General features: G+C 39.6%; 1 protein-coding gene across 2 annotated transcripts in view; it reads left to right on the forward strand.

Annotated features, from left to right (window-relative positions):
- ROS1 (ROS proto-oncogene 1, receptor tyrosine kinase) overlaps positions 1–12281 on the forward strand; it is a 114488-nt gene that overhangs the window by 61786 nt on the left and 40421 nt on the right. The window contains exons 26-32 of one of the 2 annotated variants that reach the window (XM_060114794.1): positions 65–351; positions 925–927; positions 4340–4516; positions 5902–6104; positions 7596–7740; positions 8899–9131; positions 9219–9395. In XM_060114794.1, the coding sequence (XP_059970777.1) occupies positions 65–351; positions 925–927; positions 4340–4516; positions 5902–6104; positions 7596–7740; positions 8899–9131; positions 9219–9395 (1225 nt within the window). The remainder of the gene's footprint in view (positions 1–64; positions 352–924; positions 928–4339; positions 4517–5901; positions 6105–7595; positions 7741–8898; positions 9132–9218; positions 9396–12281) is intronic. The other variant, XM_060114793.1, reaches the window with a different exon arrangement.

The following is a 12281-nucleotide window of genomic DNA, read 5'->3' on the forward strand; positions in this document are numbered from 1 at the left end:
AGAAACTGATATTTGCAATGATATGTTTTCCTCATTAAGTTGGAGTGTCCTTTTGTTCCTGTAGTCGCCTGTATTGGACAGAAGTTTCTGATTTTGGATCTCAGATGTTCTACTACAGTATTATCAACCAGACCTTGCACCGAATTCTGCAACCCCCAGCCATAAACCATCCAAATGGAAGAAGCCAATGTTCTTGCAGTGTGACTGAATTCGAGTTAAGTGGAGCAATGACTATTGATACCTCTGACCTAAAGAAACCACGGATATACTTTGTCAAAGGGCAAGAGATCTGGGCAATGGATCTGGAAGGATGTCAGTGTTGGCAAGTTATCATCATGCCTGCTCTGCTTGGTAAGACACTCGTGTGTGTACGTAGATCTTCACTAATAATGGCAGCCCCTCCTGTCCCATTAAAAAGGGGTTACATTCAACCTATACTCAAAGGAATATGTGTGTGTGTGTATATATATATATATATATATATATATGTGTGTGTATATATATATATATATACATATATATACGTATATATATATATACATATATATATACGTATATATATATACATATATATGTATATATATATACGTATATATATATGTATATATATATATATATAGTATTTGCTCCAGACCGTGCCAAATGTTTTTGTAGAATTCATGTTGTTTTCAGGCAAATTGTACATAGGCATTCACATAATTTTCTGGATCTGTGGGGGGCTCTTTTTGTTGTTATTTTATAATTAACAGTAGAACTACAACTTACTGAGCTCAACTATGTGTTCTAAGCAGGCTACTAAATGTATTATCTCATTTGATCTTCAAAACACCTCAGTGAAGTAGATACTAGTATCCACATTTTACAGATGAGGAAATTGAGGCTGAGAAAGGTAATTTGTCCAAAGGGCCATAGTTAATAGAGGAGCTGGTATCTGAAACTGGGCCTAACTACAGCATCCCTGATCTTCCCACCAGTACTCCACCCCCATGCTGATCATCTCATTGCCTCCATGTTCAGCATGACTTGGTCAACTTGACAGGTCTATCTGCTGAAATTCACAATCTTGTGGAGGAAATATGTGAAAGTCTAAAGTCACTTGGAAGTCTTCTAATTAGGAGTAATTGCAAAAGAAAAAAAACACTCTAAATACCCCCATATATTCTTAAGGGTCTAGTCCTCACTATCCAATCACTAATCATGTGTGGTGATTTAAGTTTAAATTAATTAAAATTTAAAAAAATTCAAAATTTAATTCCTCAGCCACACTAGTCACATTTTAAATGCTCAAAACCCACAGCGGCTAATGGTTACTGTATTGGGCAGCACAGATGTAAAATATTTCCATCATCAAAAGTGCTACTGGGGGGCCTTCCCTGGTGGCGCAGTGGTTAAGAATCCACCTGCTAGTGCAGGGGACATGGGTTCGATCCCTGGTCTGGTAAGATCTCACATGCCATGAAGCAACAAAGCTTGTGTGCCACAACTACTGAGCCCACGTGCCACAACTACTGAAGCCCACGTGCCTAGAGTCCATGCTCCGCAACAAGAGAAGCCACCACGGTGAAAAGTCTGAGCACCGCAGCAAGGAGCGGCCCCCCGCTCACCGCAGCTAGAGAAAGCCCACGTGCAGCAACGAAGACCCAACGCAGCCAAAAATAAATAAATAAATAAATAAATAAATAAATTTATTTATTTTAAAAAAGTGATATTGGGTATTGCTGGTTTATATAGTAAAGTTTTGAAATTGCAAATGTGCGTGTGTCTGTGTGTTGTAACTGCATGTATGGTTTTGTTGACATATCAGCCAGAGCCTTTTTTAAAATTTTTATTTATTTATTTTTGGTTGCGTTGGGTCTTCCTTGCTGCGTGCGGGCTTCCTCTAGTTGCGGCGAGTGGGGGGGGGTCATTCTTCCTTGTGGTGCACAGGCTTCTCATTGCTGTTCTCTCACTGTGGAGCACAGGCTCTAGGCACGCGGGCTTCAGTAGTTGTGGAACGTGGGTTCAGTAGTTGTGACGCATGGGCTTAATTGCTCTGCGGCATATAGGATCTTCCTGGACCAGGGCTCAAACCCGTGTCCCCTGCATTGGCAGGTGGATTCTTAACCGCTGAGCCAACGGGGAAGCCCCCAGAGCCTTTTAGAAGCAATTCCAATGTACTTTCAATGGGCTTAAGAGTGGAGATAATGTTCTGAACTTCTCTTATTAGGAGAATAACTTGATTCTATTGAATATGTGACAAAGACTCTTTCCTTGATCAAACTTTAATTGCTTTTTTTTTTTCTTAATTTTGGGCCACACCGAGTAGCTTGCTAGATCCTAGTTCCCCAACCAGGGATTAAATCTGTGCCTCCTGCAGTGGAAGCACGGAGTCCAGAGTCCTAACTATTGGACCGCCAGGGAATTCCCTGGTCAAACTTTAGTTACGCTCCTGTGAACCCTTTTCTCAACTAGGCCTCAAACTTGGTCTTCCATGTCCATCCTTGCTGAGTCCAGTTTTAGCAAGAGTCTTGCCAAATCAGGCAGAATCCTGAATCCCTCATCTTGGTATCTGATAAAGTTCTTCACCCCCACCCTTGATGTTCTTGGCCAAAAATCCTATGAGGCCAGTTTAGCAAGAATCCCCCTCCCATTGATGTCTCCTCTTAGTAATTTTCTTGACTGCTCTCTCCCTCTGCTTGTTGGCTATAACCCCCAGTTGTCTTTGTTGTATTTGGAGTTGTGCACGTCTCCCTCCCCTACTACAATATTGCAACAGCCTTGATTAAAGTCTTCCTTACCATTTAAACAAGTGTCAGAATAATTTTTCTTTAACATCTGATACACAAGAATTATCTAATGGGCCATTATTTTATAGCTATAGAACTAGTCAGTCTTTCATGAAGCCACAATTGAAATCCATAATCCAAAAATTAGAAAATTAAAATGACTTTAGAGATCATTTAGCTGACGTAATATTGGAAGAAATCCCCTCTACCAAAACAGCCTTCTTTGAGCACCTGTTTATAAAACAATTTACTACCTTATAAGGAAGTCTGTTTAATTTTTGCACAATTCTAAACGCTAGATATTTTTCTTATGTTTAGCCATTTTCTCCCCATTCCTCTCATTCATTGGCCTGAGTTCTGACTTTTAAATTTACAAAGAATAAATCAATCACTTTCCACATGATAGCGACTCAACTATGTGGAAACAGCTGCCATAGCCCATGCTGAGCACTTCCTTTAGAGGAAAAAATTCAAGTATCTGTAAGTACCCCTTAGGTGGTATGGCTTCTAGATCTTTCTTTGCCCTATTCACCCTCCTGAGGTTTCGCTCTAGCTGCCTAGTTCTCTTAAATGTTGTCCCGTAATGACTCACTGTACTTTCAGTATGTTCTGGTCAGCACAGAGGGCCTCTGACTTCCTAGGTCTTCTTTTACTGCAGCTAAAGTGACATCAGGTCTTTGGGCTGCCTGCCATTTGAAGAACCCATAGTCTTTTTCATGTTAACTATTATTAAGCCAGAATTTCTTTCATTCCTTATTTACAGATTTAATTTTAACCTTGAATTTAGGATGTTATATTTGTTGCTATTAAATTTCAATCCATTTCACGATTCTGTTGTGATATTTTTGAATAAGTCAAAGACAATGTACTAGTGACAGTAAGAATCATGTATTATCTGCAAATTTGGTAAATATGTTTATTATGCATTCATTCTAAATCATTGATAAATATACTGAGCAAGGCACTGAGCCCTATGCCTCAGCTAATACCTCCCTTCAGTTGGTGTTGTTTGGGGTGGAATCACACAGGTAAGGTTTTTTTTTTTTCTTGCGGTACGCGGCCTCTCACCACCACGGCCTCTCCCGCTGCGGAGCACAGGCTCCGGACGCGCAGGCTCAGCGGCCATGGCTCACGGGCCCAGCCGCTTCGCGGCATGTGGGATCCTCCCGGACCGGGGCACGAACCCGTGTCCCCTGCATTGGCAGGTGGACTCTCAACCACTGCGTCACCAGGGAAGCCCCACACAGGTAAGTTTTTAAATCCTGGCTCTGCCCTTGGCTAACTTTGTGGCCTTGAGGGGATTATTTAACCCCTCGAAGCCTCAGTTTCCACTTATACAAAATGAGGCTAATAATAATAGTATTTGCTTTGTTGGCTTGATATGGAGCTAAAATGAGAAAATATCTGTAAAATCCTTAGGCTAATGTCATAAAAGTATTATTTTTTCATATTGAAATAATAGATTCAAAATTTATCAGTTATGCTATAGAAAAAGGATTTCACATATTGCTTAGAGTAGAAAATGTCAGATATGTATTTTGTTCTTTATGTTCTTTTCTGTTTTTCATCAACAGGAAAAATGCTTGTTAGCTTGACTGTGGATGGACAATTTCTATACTGGATCTCCACAGCAGAGGACAGCACACAAATTTATCAGGCAAAGAAAAGCAATGGGGCCATCCTCTCCCAGGTGGAGGCCCTAAGTAGTAAGCATATCTTGGTTTACAGTTCAGTTCTGCAGCCTTTTCCAGGTAAGAAAGTCACATACTTAATCAGCTTGTTCTCCCAGTTTAGGGTCAGGAAAATTTCATAATGTTTCCTCCTCCAAGTCTGTCCCTCCAATTCTTTGTTGTGCTCTCAGCATTGTTCCAAACGGTCAGGGTTTGGTGCACGTTGTGATTGCTGTTTGCCCTGGGTCACAATTTATCTCTGTCTGTATACATGGCTTGGGCTGTGGCAGGCTACTTTAGACATGGGAAACCCTTGTCCTGTCATTCTCTCTGTCTATCCTCTTTGTCTTCTCAGTCCCATAATTTCCCTTCTTTTTGTCTTTTTTCTCCCCTGTTGATATTTTAGACCTCCCAGTGGTGTCAAAAAGCTTTGCATAAAATTTCAGGTCTTTTTCAAGGTAAAATGCCTATGTATTATAGGATTAGATATGTCAACCATTTAACATGTGTACATTTGTGCTACCATTTTTATTAAGTTTCTCTCTTGTTTGTTTAATGCGTCACTCATGAAGTTTTTTAGTGTTGTGCCCCTCACTCTATTTTTCCCACACATCCTCTGGATTTTGTATGATGCAATGACTTTTAGGAATGCATGTATCACATTATGGCAGAACTGACTATATATTTTTTGCTGAGAGTCATAATAAAATAAATGTTTGAAATATAAAAACCAACCAACCAAAAACAAAAACAGCATTACATAGCCTCATGGGTGACATTCAAACCTAAAGTGGTCTCTGAGTTTTTTCACAAAATCTCTCTGCCATTAAAGTCACAATGTCATTCTAAATTCAGTATAATTCCCTCTTAGAGAGGGAGAGAAATGAGTAAAACAAACCCTCTTTGCTTAAATGTATTCAGTTATAAAATATGTAGGTTATACAATATGAAAACATGGGAGAACTTATAAATAAGCTGAGTGCATATTTTGGTGAAATAATTCATTTAAGAGATTTAAAAAATCCATGCAATATCTGTTTGAGTTTGAACACACACGCATATCCCTAGAAATAAAAGTCCTAAAGATAACATCAGTTTTCATAATCGGAATTCATTGAAAAATATGATTGATATAATGCTCTCATTACTTTCTTCAAAATAAAAAAGGGTCAACTTATTTTGCTATTCACTGTCTAGGTACATAATTAAGGGTAGTTTAGCCCCATCTGCTGGAAATTGTAAGCAATTACCAGTTATTTTGCACTCTTTCCCAGGTGTTTAACATGTTTAAAACACATGAAAAAAACGTGTCTTCCTGTCCTGAATAACATTTCCAACACTCCAATGTACCATACCTTGTCAGTTAACTAAAAAGAAAATATGATATTATCCTTGATGTTAGATAAATCTGCTGTTTCTCTTGTACGTACATGTGTATATATTTAATCTTTTTATTATTATTTTAGATAGAGCATTTCTGTCTCTAGCTTCAGATATTGCAGAGCCAACTATACTTAACACCACTAACACCAGCCTCACAATCAGATTACCACCTGTCCAGACAAACCTCACGTGGGATGGCATCACCAGTCCCACTCCCACATACCTGCTTTATTACAAAGAAGTAAATGACAGGAAGAACAGCTCTGAACTGAAAGATAGAATGCTGGTAAGGTTGGAGCCCATTGTCTTTGTCTTTTCACAGGATGCCTTTTTTTGATATAAAATCCTCAGCCATAGTATTTTCTGTATTATGTTCTGAAACACACTGTGATGCAAACTTTTAAAGATGACTCATCAAAACATACTGTGTTCTATCTAGTCTCTTGTCTACGAGTAAGTTAAGCTTCAAGGAAGTATATTAACCCTAATCAGTCGGTAGATTGCCTTATAGTGACTGTTTCCTGAGTGTCCTAAAAGAGCTGGGTTTGTTTCCCTCCCTAATTATCTAATTATCCCCAGAAAGTGATAGAGACTTGTTTTTGTGGCCATTCCTGCAGATTGAGGGGTAAGAAATGAACTGGACAGAAAGAACATTTCTGTATACCTTTCCTCCATAGCATGTAGCTAATATAAAAATTGTACATTATATTTTTGTTTATTTTCTATATGTTGTGAAATGTGTTGTTACGCAGGGACTACGTTTTTATTCATCATTGTATTCCTAGCACCTAGCCTACTACTTGGCATTGTATAGGCATTACTAGATATTTCTTGAATGAATGGAGACAATTCATTCCATCATTGGCCTGGGTGTTCCAGTTGTTTTTGTGATGGAATTGTATGTATCCAGTATTTTTCTTTGTGCTTATTTTTTAATCAAGTCAAAAGGTGAAACTGACCACCATCTATTGGAGGTTAAGCACTATATACTTTCTTTCTGATTCTTGTAACTTCCTTTATTTTGTCTATTTTTAAAAAATATATTTATTTTAAAATTTTGTCTATTTTAACCTTTCTTTACACATTTCTAACAGGAGTTGTTTCAGAGACAGATTGGATCATTTGGCTGACCAAGATTGGGTTTCTGGCATTGGACATTTCTCTTATTAGAGCTTATCTCTTATTGTCTTCATAATGATTAATATGGGCCAAAGACAGTGAGTGGTTCTCAAACTTGACAGCACATTGAAGCTTTTAAAATTTCGGAGTACATGCTTCACCTCAGACCAATGCAATCAGAATCTTTAGGGGTGGGACCCAGGTATCACTATTTTCTTAAAACTTCCCAGATGATTCCAAAGTGTAACCAAAGTTGAGAACCATTAGTGTAAGGAAAGCCTTTTTAGTTTCTTAAACTTTATTTCTGAGAATGATTAGATCATGTAGCTTAATCTTTTATTGTATTCATTGATGTGTCACATCCTTACAATACCTTCCTGCTGAATTTCTAATGCAACGCTAATGAGATAGTGTGCTCTGGGAATTCAGCTTCCTAAGTGAAATGATTGTGTCACAACTGACTGAGGCTGCCAATCATTTGGCATTTATTATTGGAGACATTCTGGGCAGACTAGGACAGTGAAGATTGTCACTCATGATCCAAGATTTAAAGATGAATTAAAATTTTTTGAGTCTTTTAGTTTTTTTCTCTTTGATTAAATAATTTCTCCCCGTTTGTACAAAAAATAAGACAATGATTTTTTAAAATTAATTACAGGAATTTCAGCAGAGTATAGCCCTTATTGAAGGTTTACAACCATTTTCAACATATATGATACGGACAGCTGTAAGGAATTTTTATTCAGATCCTTTGGAACAATTACCTCTGGGAAAAGAGATTTGGGGAAAAACTAAAAGTGGAGGTGAGTTACGGGTGTGGTGTGGGATTTTCTAGAGTGGAATTTTGTGATATATGTGCTTGTTTGTGCCTATATTTGTTTTTTTTTTTTTAATAAATTTATTTATTTTATTTATTTATTTTTGGCTGCATTGGGTCTTTGTTGCTGCGCATGGGCAGGCTTTCTCTAGTTGCTTCGAGCGGGGGCTACTCTTCGTTGTGGTGCACAGGTTTCTCATTGTGGTGGCTTCTCTTATTTCAGAGCATGTGCTCAGGGTGCGTGGGCTTCATTAGTTGTAGCATGCAGTCTCAGTAGTTGTGGCCCACAGGCTTTAGAGCGCAGGCTCAGTAGTTGTGGTGCACGGGCTTAGCTGCTCTGCAGCATGTGGGATCTTCCCGGGCCAGGGCTCGAACCCATGTCCCCTGCATTGGCAGGCGGATTCTTAACCACTGAGCCACCAGGGAAGCCCTATACTTGGTTTTTATCTGGATGCTAAGTTATCTTTATTATGTGAGTTTTTTTAAGCTTAATAAGAAAAATGTATTTCTAGGAGAATATTCTACTGACATGATCCTTACGCTAACACCAGAAGATGATGGAAAATATCCCATCAAAATGAAAAGCAACTACATGGCAAAACATCATAATCAATTCTATGTGTCTGGAAACACATTCTTTGGTCTCACCTCACAGTGTCACTCTCTTCCCATGTATTTACAGGTCTCTGTACATGTGGTGAAACCTAGGAAAGCCAAGCCTCTTCTCTATGCGAATTTTACCAAGGCTACTGAATTGTAAAGTAATATAACATCGTTGCCTTAAAGAAAGTGGATTTAGAATCTGAAAAGGTGTTGTAAGAGGTGGCGATTATTATGAGGGGAGGCCATTTCTTTCACACATCTCTGATGCCATTCACAAAACTCACCCGAATTGGATTATTCATCATTGGCCATATCTTTGAGCTGCAGTCAGAGAATGATTTAGTCATTAGGCAAAAATAAGCAAGAGTCTTTCAGGCAGCCTGTTAACTTACCATTATGGAGGAGGCTGGCTTTCCTTTGGAACATCTGTCATTCATTCTGCTCACATGATATGCCTATCCCACAACCAAGACCCCATTACTTCTTTCCATCTTTCAGTGCTGTTGCAACATGCCTTATTGTGCACTGCTATTTATTTCAGTACCAGAGGCGGTTTGGCTCATTAACACAACCGTGCAGTCAGACACCAGCCTCGTTATATCCTGGAGAGAAACTCACAAGCCAAATGGACCGAAAGAGGCAGTCCGCTATCAGGTGGCAATCTCTCATCTGGCTCCCATTCCTGAGACTCCACTAAGGCAAAGTGAATATCCAAATGGGAGGCTCTCTCTCCTTGTTACTAGACTGTCTGGTGGAAAACTCTATGAGTTAAAAGTACGGCGAGTATATTGGGTACTCTTATTGCCATTCTCAAGTGCAAGGTTCTAGAAAAGGTAAGCAATTGTTCTTTTCTACAAAAAGGTTCTGGCCTGCCACGCAGAGGAAATGTGGTGCACGGAGAGTCATCCTGTCACCGTGGAAACGTTTGACACGCCAGAGAAACCTCATGCCTTGGTTCCAGAGAACACTAGTTTGCAATTAGATTGGAAGGCTCCATCTAATGTTCACCTTATCAGATTTTGGTTTGAACTCCAAAAGGTACATCTCACTGTACACTTTTTTAAAAATTTTTATTTATTTATTTTTTTGGCTGCTTTGGGTCTTCATTGCTGCACGTGGGCTCTCTCTAGTTGCGGTGAGTCGGGGCTACTCTTCATTGCGGTGTGCAGGTTTCTTATTGCGGTGGCTTCTCTAGTTGCGGAGCACGGGCTCTAGGACACGTGGGCTTCCGCAGTTGTGGTGCGAGGGCTCAGTAGTTGTGGCTCACAGGCTCTAGAGCACAGGCTCAGTAGCTGTGGCGCACGGGCTTAGTTGCTCCACGGCATGTGGGATCTTCCCAGACCAGGGCTCGAACCCGTGTCCCCTGCATTGGCAGGCAGATTCCTAACCACTGTGCCACCAGGGAAGCCCTCACTGTACACTTTTAATGCTAATCTTTGTTTTATGCTATAGAATAAATCAAAAGGCCTTTAAAAAGATATCTCTAGGGCATCCAGTTGTATAAATGAGCAATATATTTGACAAGATTCATTGATTCAGGTTTGCCAGATAGAAGTGGTAAACTATCTAGACTAATTTCTGATGGAAAAAATTCCCCGGGCTTCCCTGGTGGCACAGTGGTTGAGAGTCCGCCTGCCGATGCAGGGGACACGGGTTCGTGCCCCGGTCTGGGAAGATCCCACATGCCGTGGAGCGGGTGGGCCCGTGAGCCATGGCCGCTGGGCCTGTGCGTCCGGAGCCTGTGCTCCACAACAGGAGAGGCCACAGCAGTGAGAGGCCCGTGTACCGCCAAAAAAAAAAAAAAAAAAAGAAAAAATTCCCAGTGAGATTAATTTGCTCTTATAAGGCTTCACATAAAAGGGTATAAATTATGGTTTACTGGTTGCATAATGTTTTACTTACTTTAGATGTTACCAGCATGGCTCTTCAGTTTAAAGTCCATAGCAATTTGCTGTTTTCTACGAAAAAAAAAAGGAAAGAAATGAACAAACATAAATCTAAAACCTTGTTTAGAAATGTTCTTTCAGCCATTTCAGGGCTGAATAGCAACAGGAGAGAAGTAAACTATAAAACTAGTTTATTCTAAACTAGTTGGATCTTGGCTTGTAAACTAGTTTAAATGGCTCCTCATCCAAAAACCTTCACGCTTTAACCAATGTAAAAATGCCCACTGAATTTAAGCTTCAATTAATCTAATTAATTCACTGCTAGGGAAAGTCTACATTAATTTTTATACTGATATACTTAATAGATGATTAAGTTTTTATAACTGTGATGTTTCACTTTTCATTATTATATATTTGTGTGTCCGCATTTGTAAAGATTGGTTAGGAGTGTTTTGTTTAGTGGGAACTTAAAAACAAATCATTATAGTCGTGACCTCACTTTTCTTTAAAAATGGAGTTGCTTCCCAGAGGTTTAAAATTTTTCTATGTAAAATATTTTTTATAATCTTGTACTTTTAGATAAAAAGTATGAAAAATATGAAACAGCAGTGAATATTAAGTTGGTAAGACCAAAGACCATAGTTCAATCAGATCTCTTCCATTGAGCATGTTTATGATGATTTGTTGCCTATTTAAAAAATGGTCATTTCATAAAAATTCAGTTTTAAATTCGAGAAATTGAAGGATCATCTCTTTGGGGACATCTATTTACGTGAGCTTAATGTGGTTCAGTTTGAGGTCAAGGGGAGGGATGTAAAGTTCATTTCCCAGATCAAAGACGTGAACTGAGGAAGGACCTTAGAGGTGATGACTCCAGCCTCTCATTTTACTGATGAGAAGCCAGAGACCCAGTAAGGCGCCCTGATGAGTCAGATATCACAACCGTGCAGGGGAGGACCCTCAGGGCTGACTCATCCTTACAGAGGTTCTCCTTGGTTCATACACGGAAGGAACATGAGTCATCGTCACCCACCCAGCTTCGCAAAGTTTGGGAGAGGGACAGTAGACAGGGGCCACCTGGCTCAGTCCTCATGACTTTCATGTGATGCTTTTTCTTTCAAAACTTCCGCTACACTTGCTCAGCACAGGTTCCAGATAGATCACTTAAGAAATCATGAAGCTGAACATGTAAGATAGTAATTTCTACATGTGTGACCACCTACAAGTACTAACTGATGAGCACAGTAGAAGGCTGTGTTACATCTAGTCAGAAAGTTCTATTTCTTTTGAGCAAGTTGAATCTAACTCATAATGATAGGACAGCTAGCAATGGTCCTGTAATTCCACACTGAAACTCTGAGGGGTGGGTGATGAGGGTGAGTAAATATTTTAATGAACTTTTTTTTTTCAGAAACGAAAGGAGAAAAGGATAAACTTCCAGTCTTCATCTTTTCCTTACATGGAAAAATGAGGGAATTAGAGCACAAGGCTAAATTTTTATCTTGGTCTTAAATTTCATAGATTCTTTCTCACAACAATGTATAGCAGAAGAACATATTCAATTTAAGATTGAGGAGAAACAAATAATTTTGCTTTGGTAAAATTTTTTCATGGAAATTCATTACAATTGTCTTTTTCTCAGCTGTCCAGGGGAATCCCTACCAGAACCAAACATTTCTGGTTTCAATCTCTGAAACTGAGACACTGAGTTTGCACCATAGTCTGCACCATTTCCCTCACACCCTTGCCCAGGAATTTGGAAATCTTCTGTGGTAGCCTTCCCCCCCTGCACCTGTTGGCCTCTGATGAATGGAAAATCCCAACTCCCTTGTGATTTACTGGGGTAGCCCTTGGTACCTCTCCAAGCTGATGGTCTGCCCAGAACATTCATTGCTGTGGTGAGGTCAATACTCCACAGTTTTCCAGCAAAGCCCCTGGTCAAACATCTCCCTGACATTCCAAGGAGCTCTGATAATTTCTGGATGGTGTGGAATGTTGAGCCATCTAGACTATTCACTGAAGGCTTCTATGACAGAGC

Source organism: Mesoplodon densirostris, chromosome 12 (assembly GCF_025265405.1).
Source record: "Mesoplodon densirostris isolate mMesDen1 chromosome 12, mMesDen1 primary haplotype, whole genome shotgun sequence".
In the NCBI taxonomy this organism is placed as follows: Eukaryota; Metazoa; Chordata; class Mammalia; order Artiodactyla; family Ziphiidae; genus Mesoplodon; species Mesoplodon densirostris.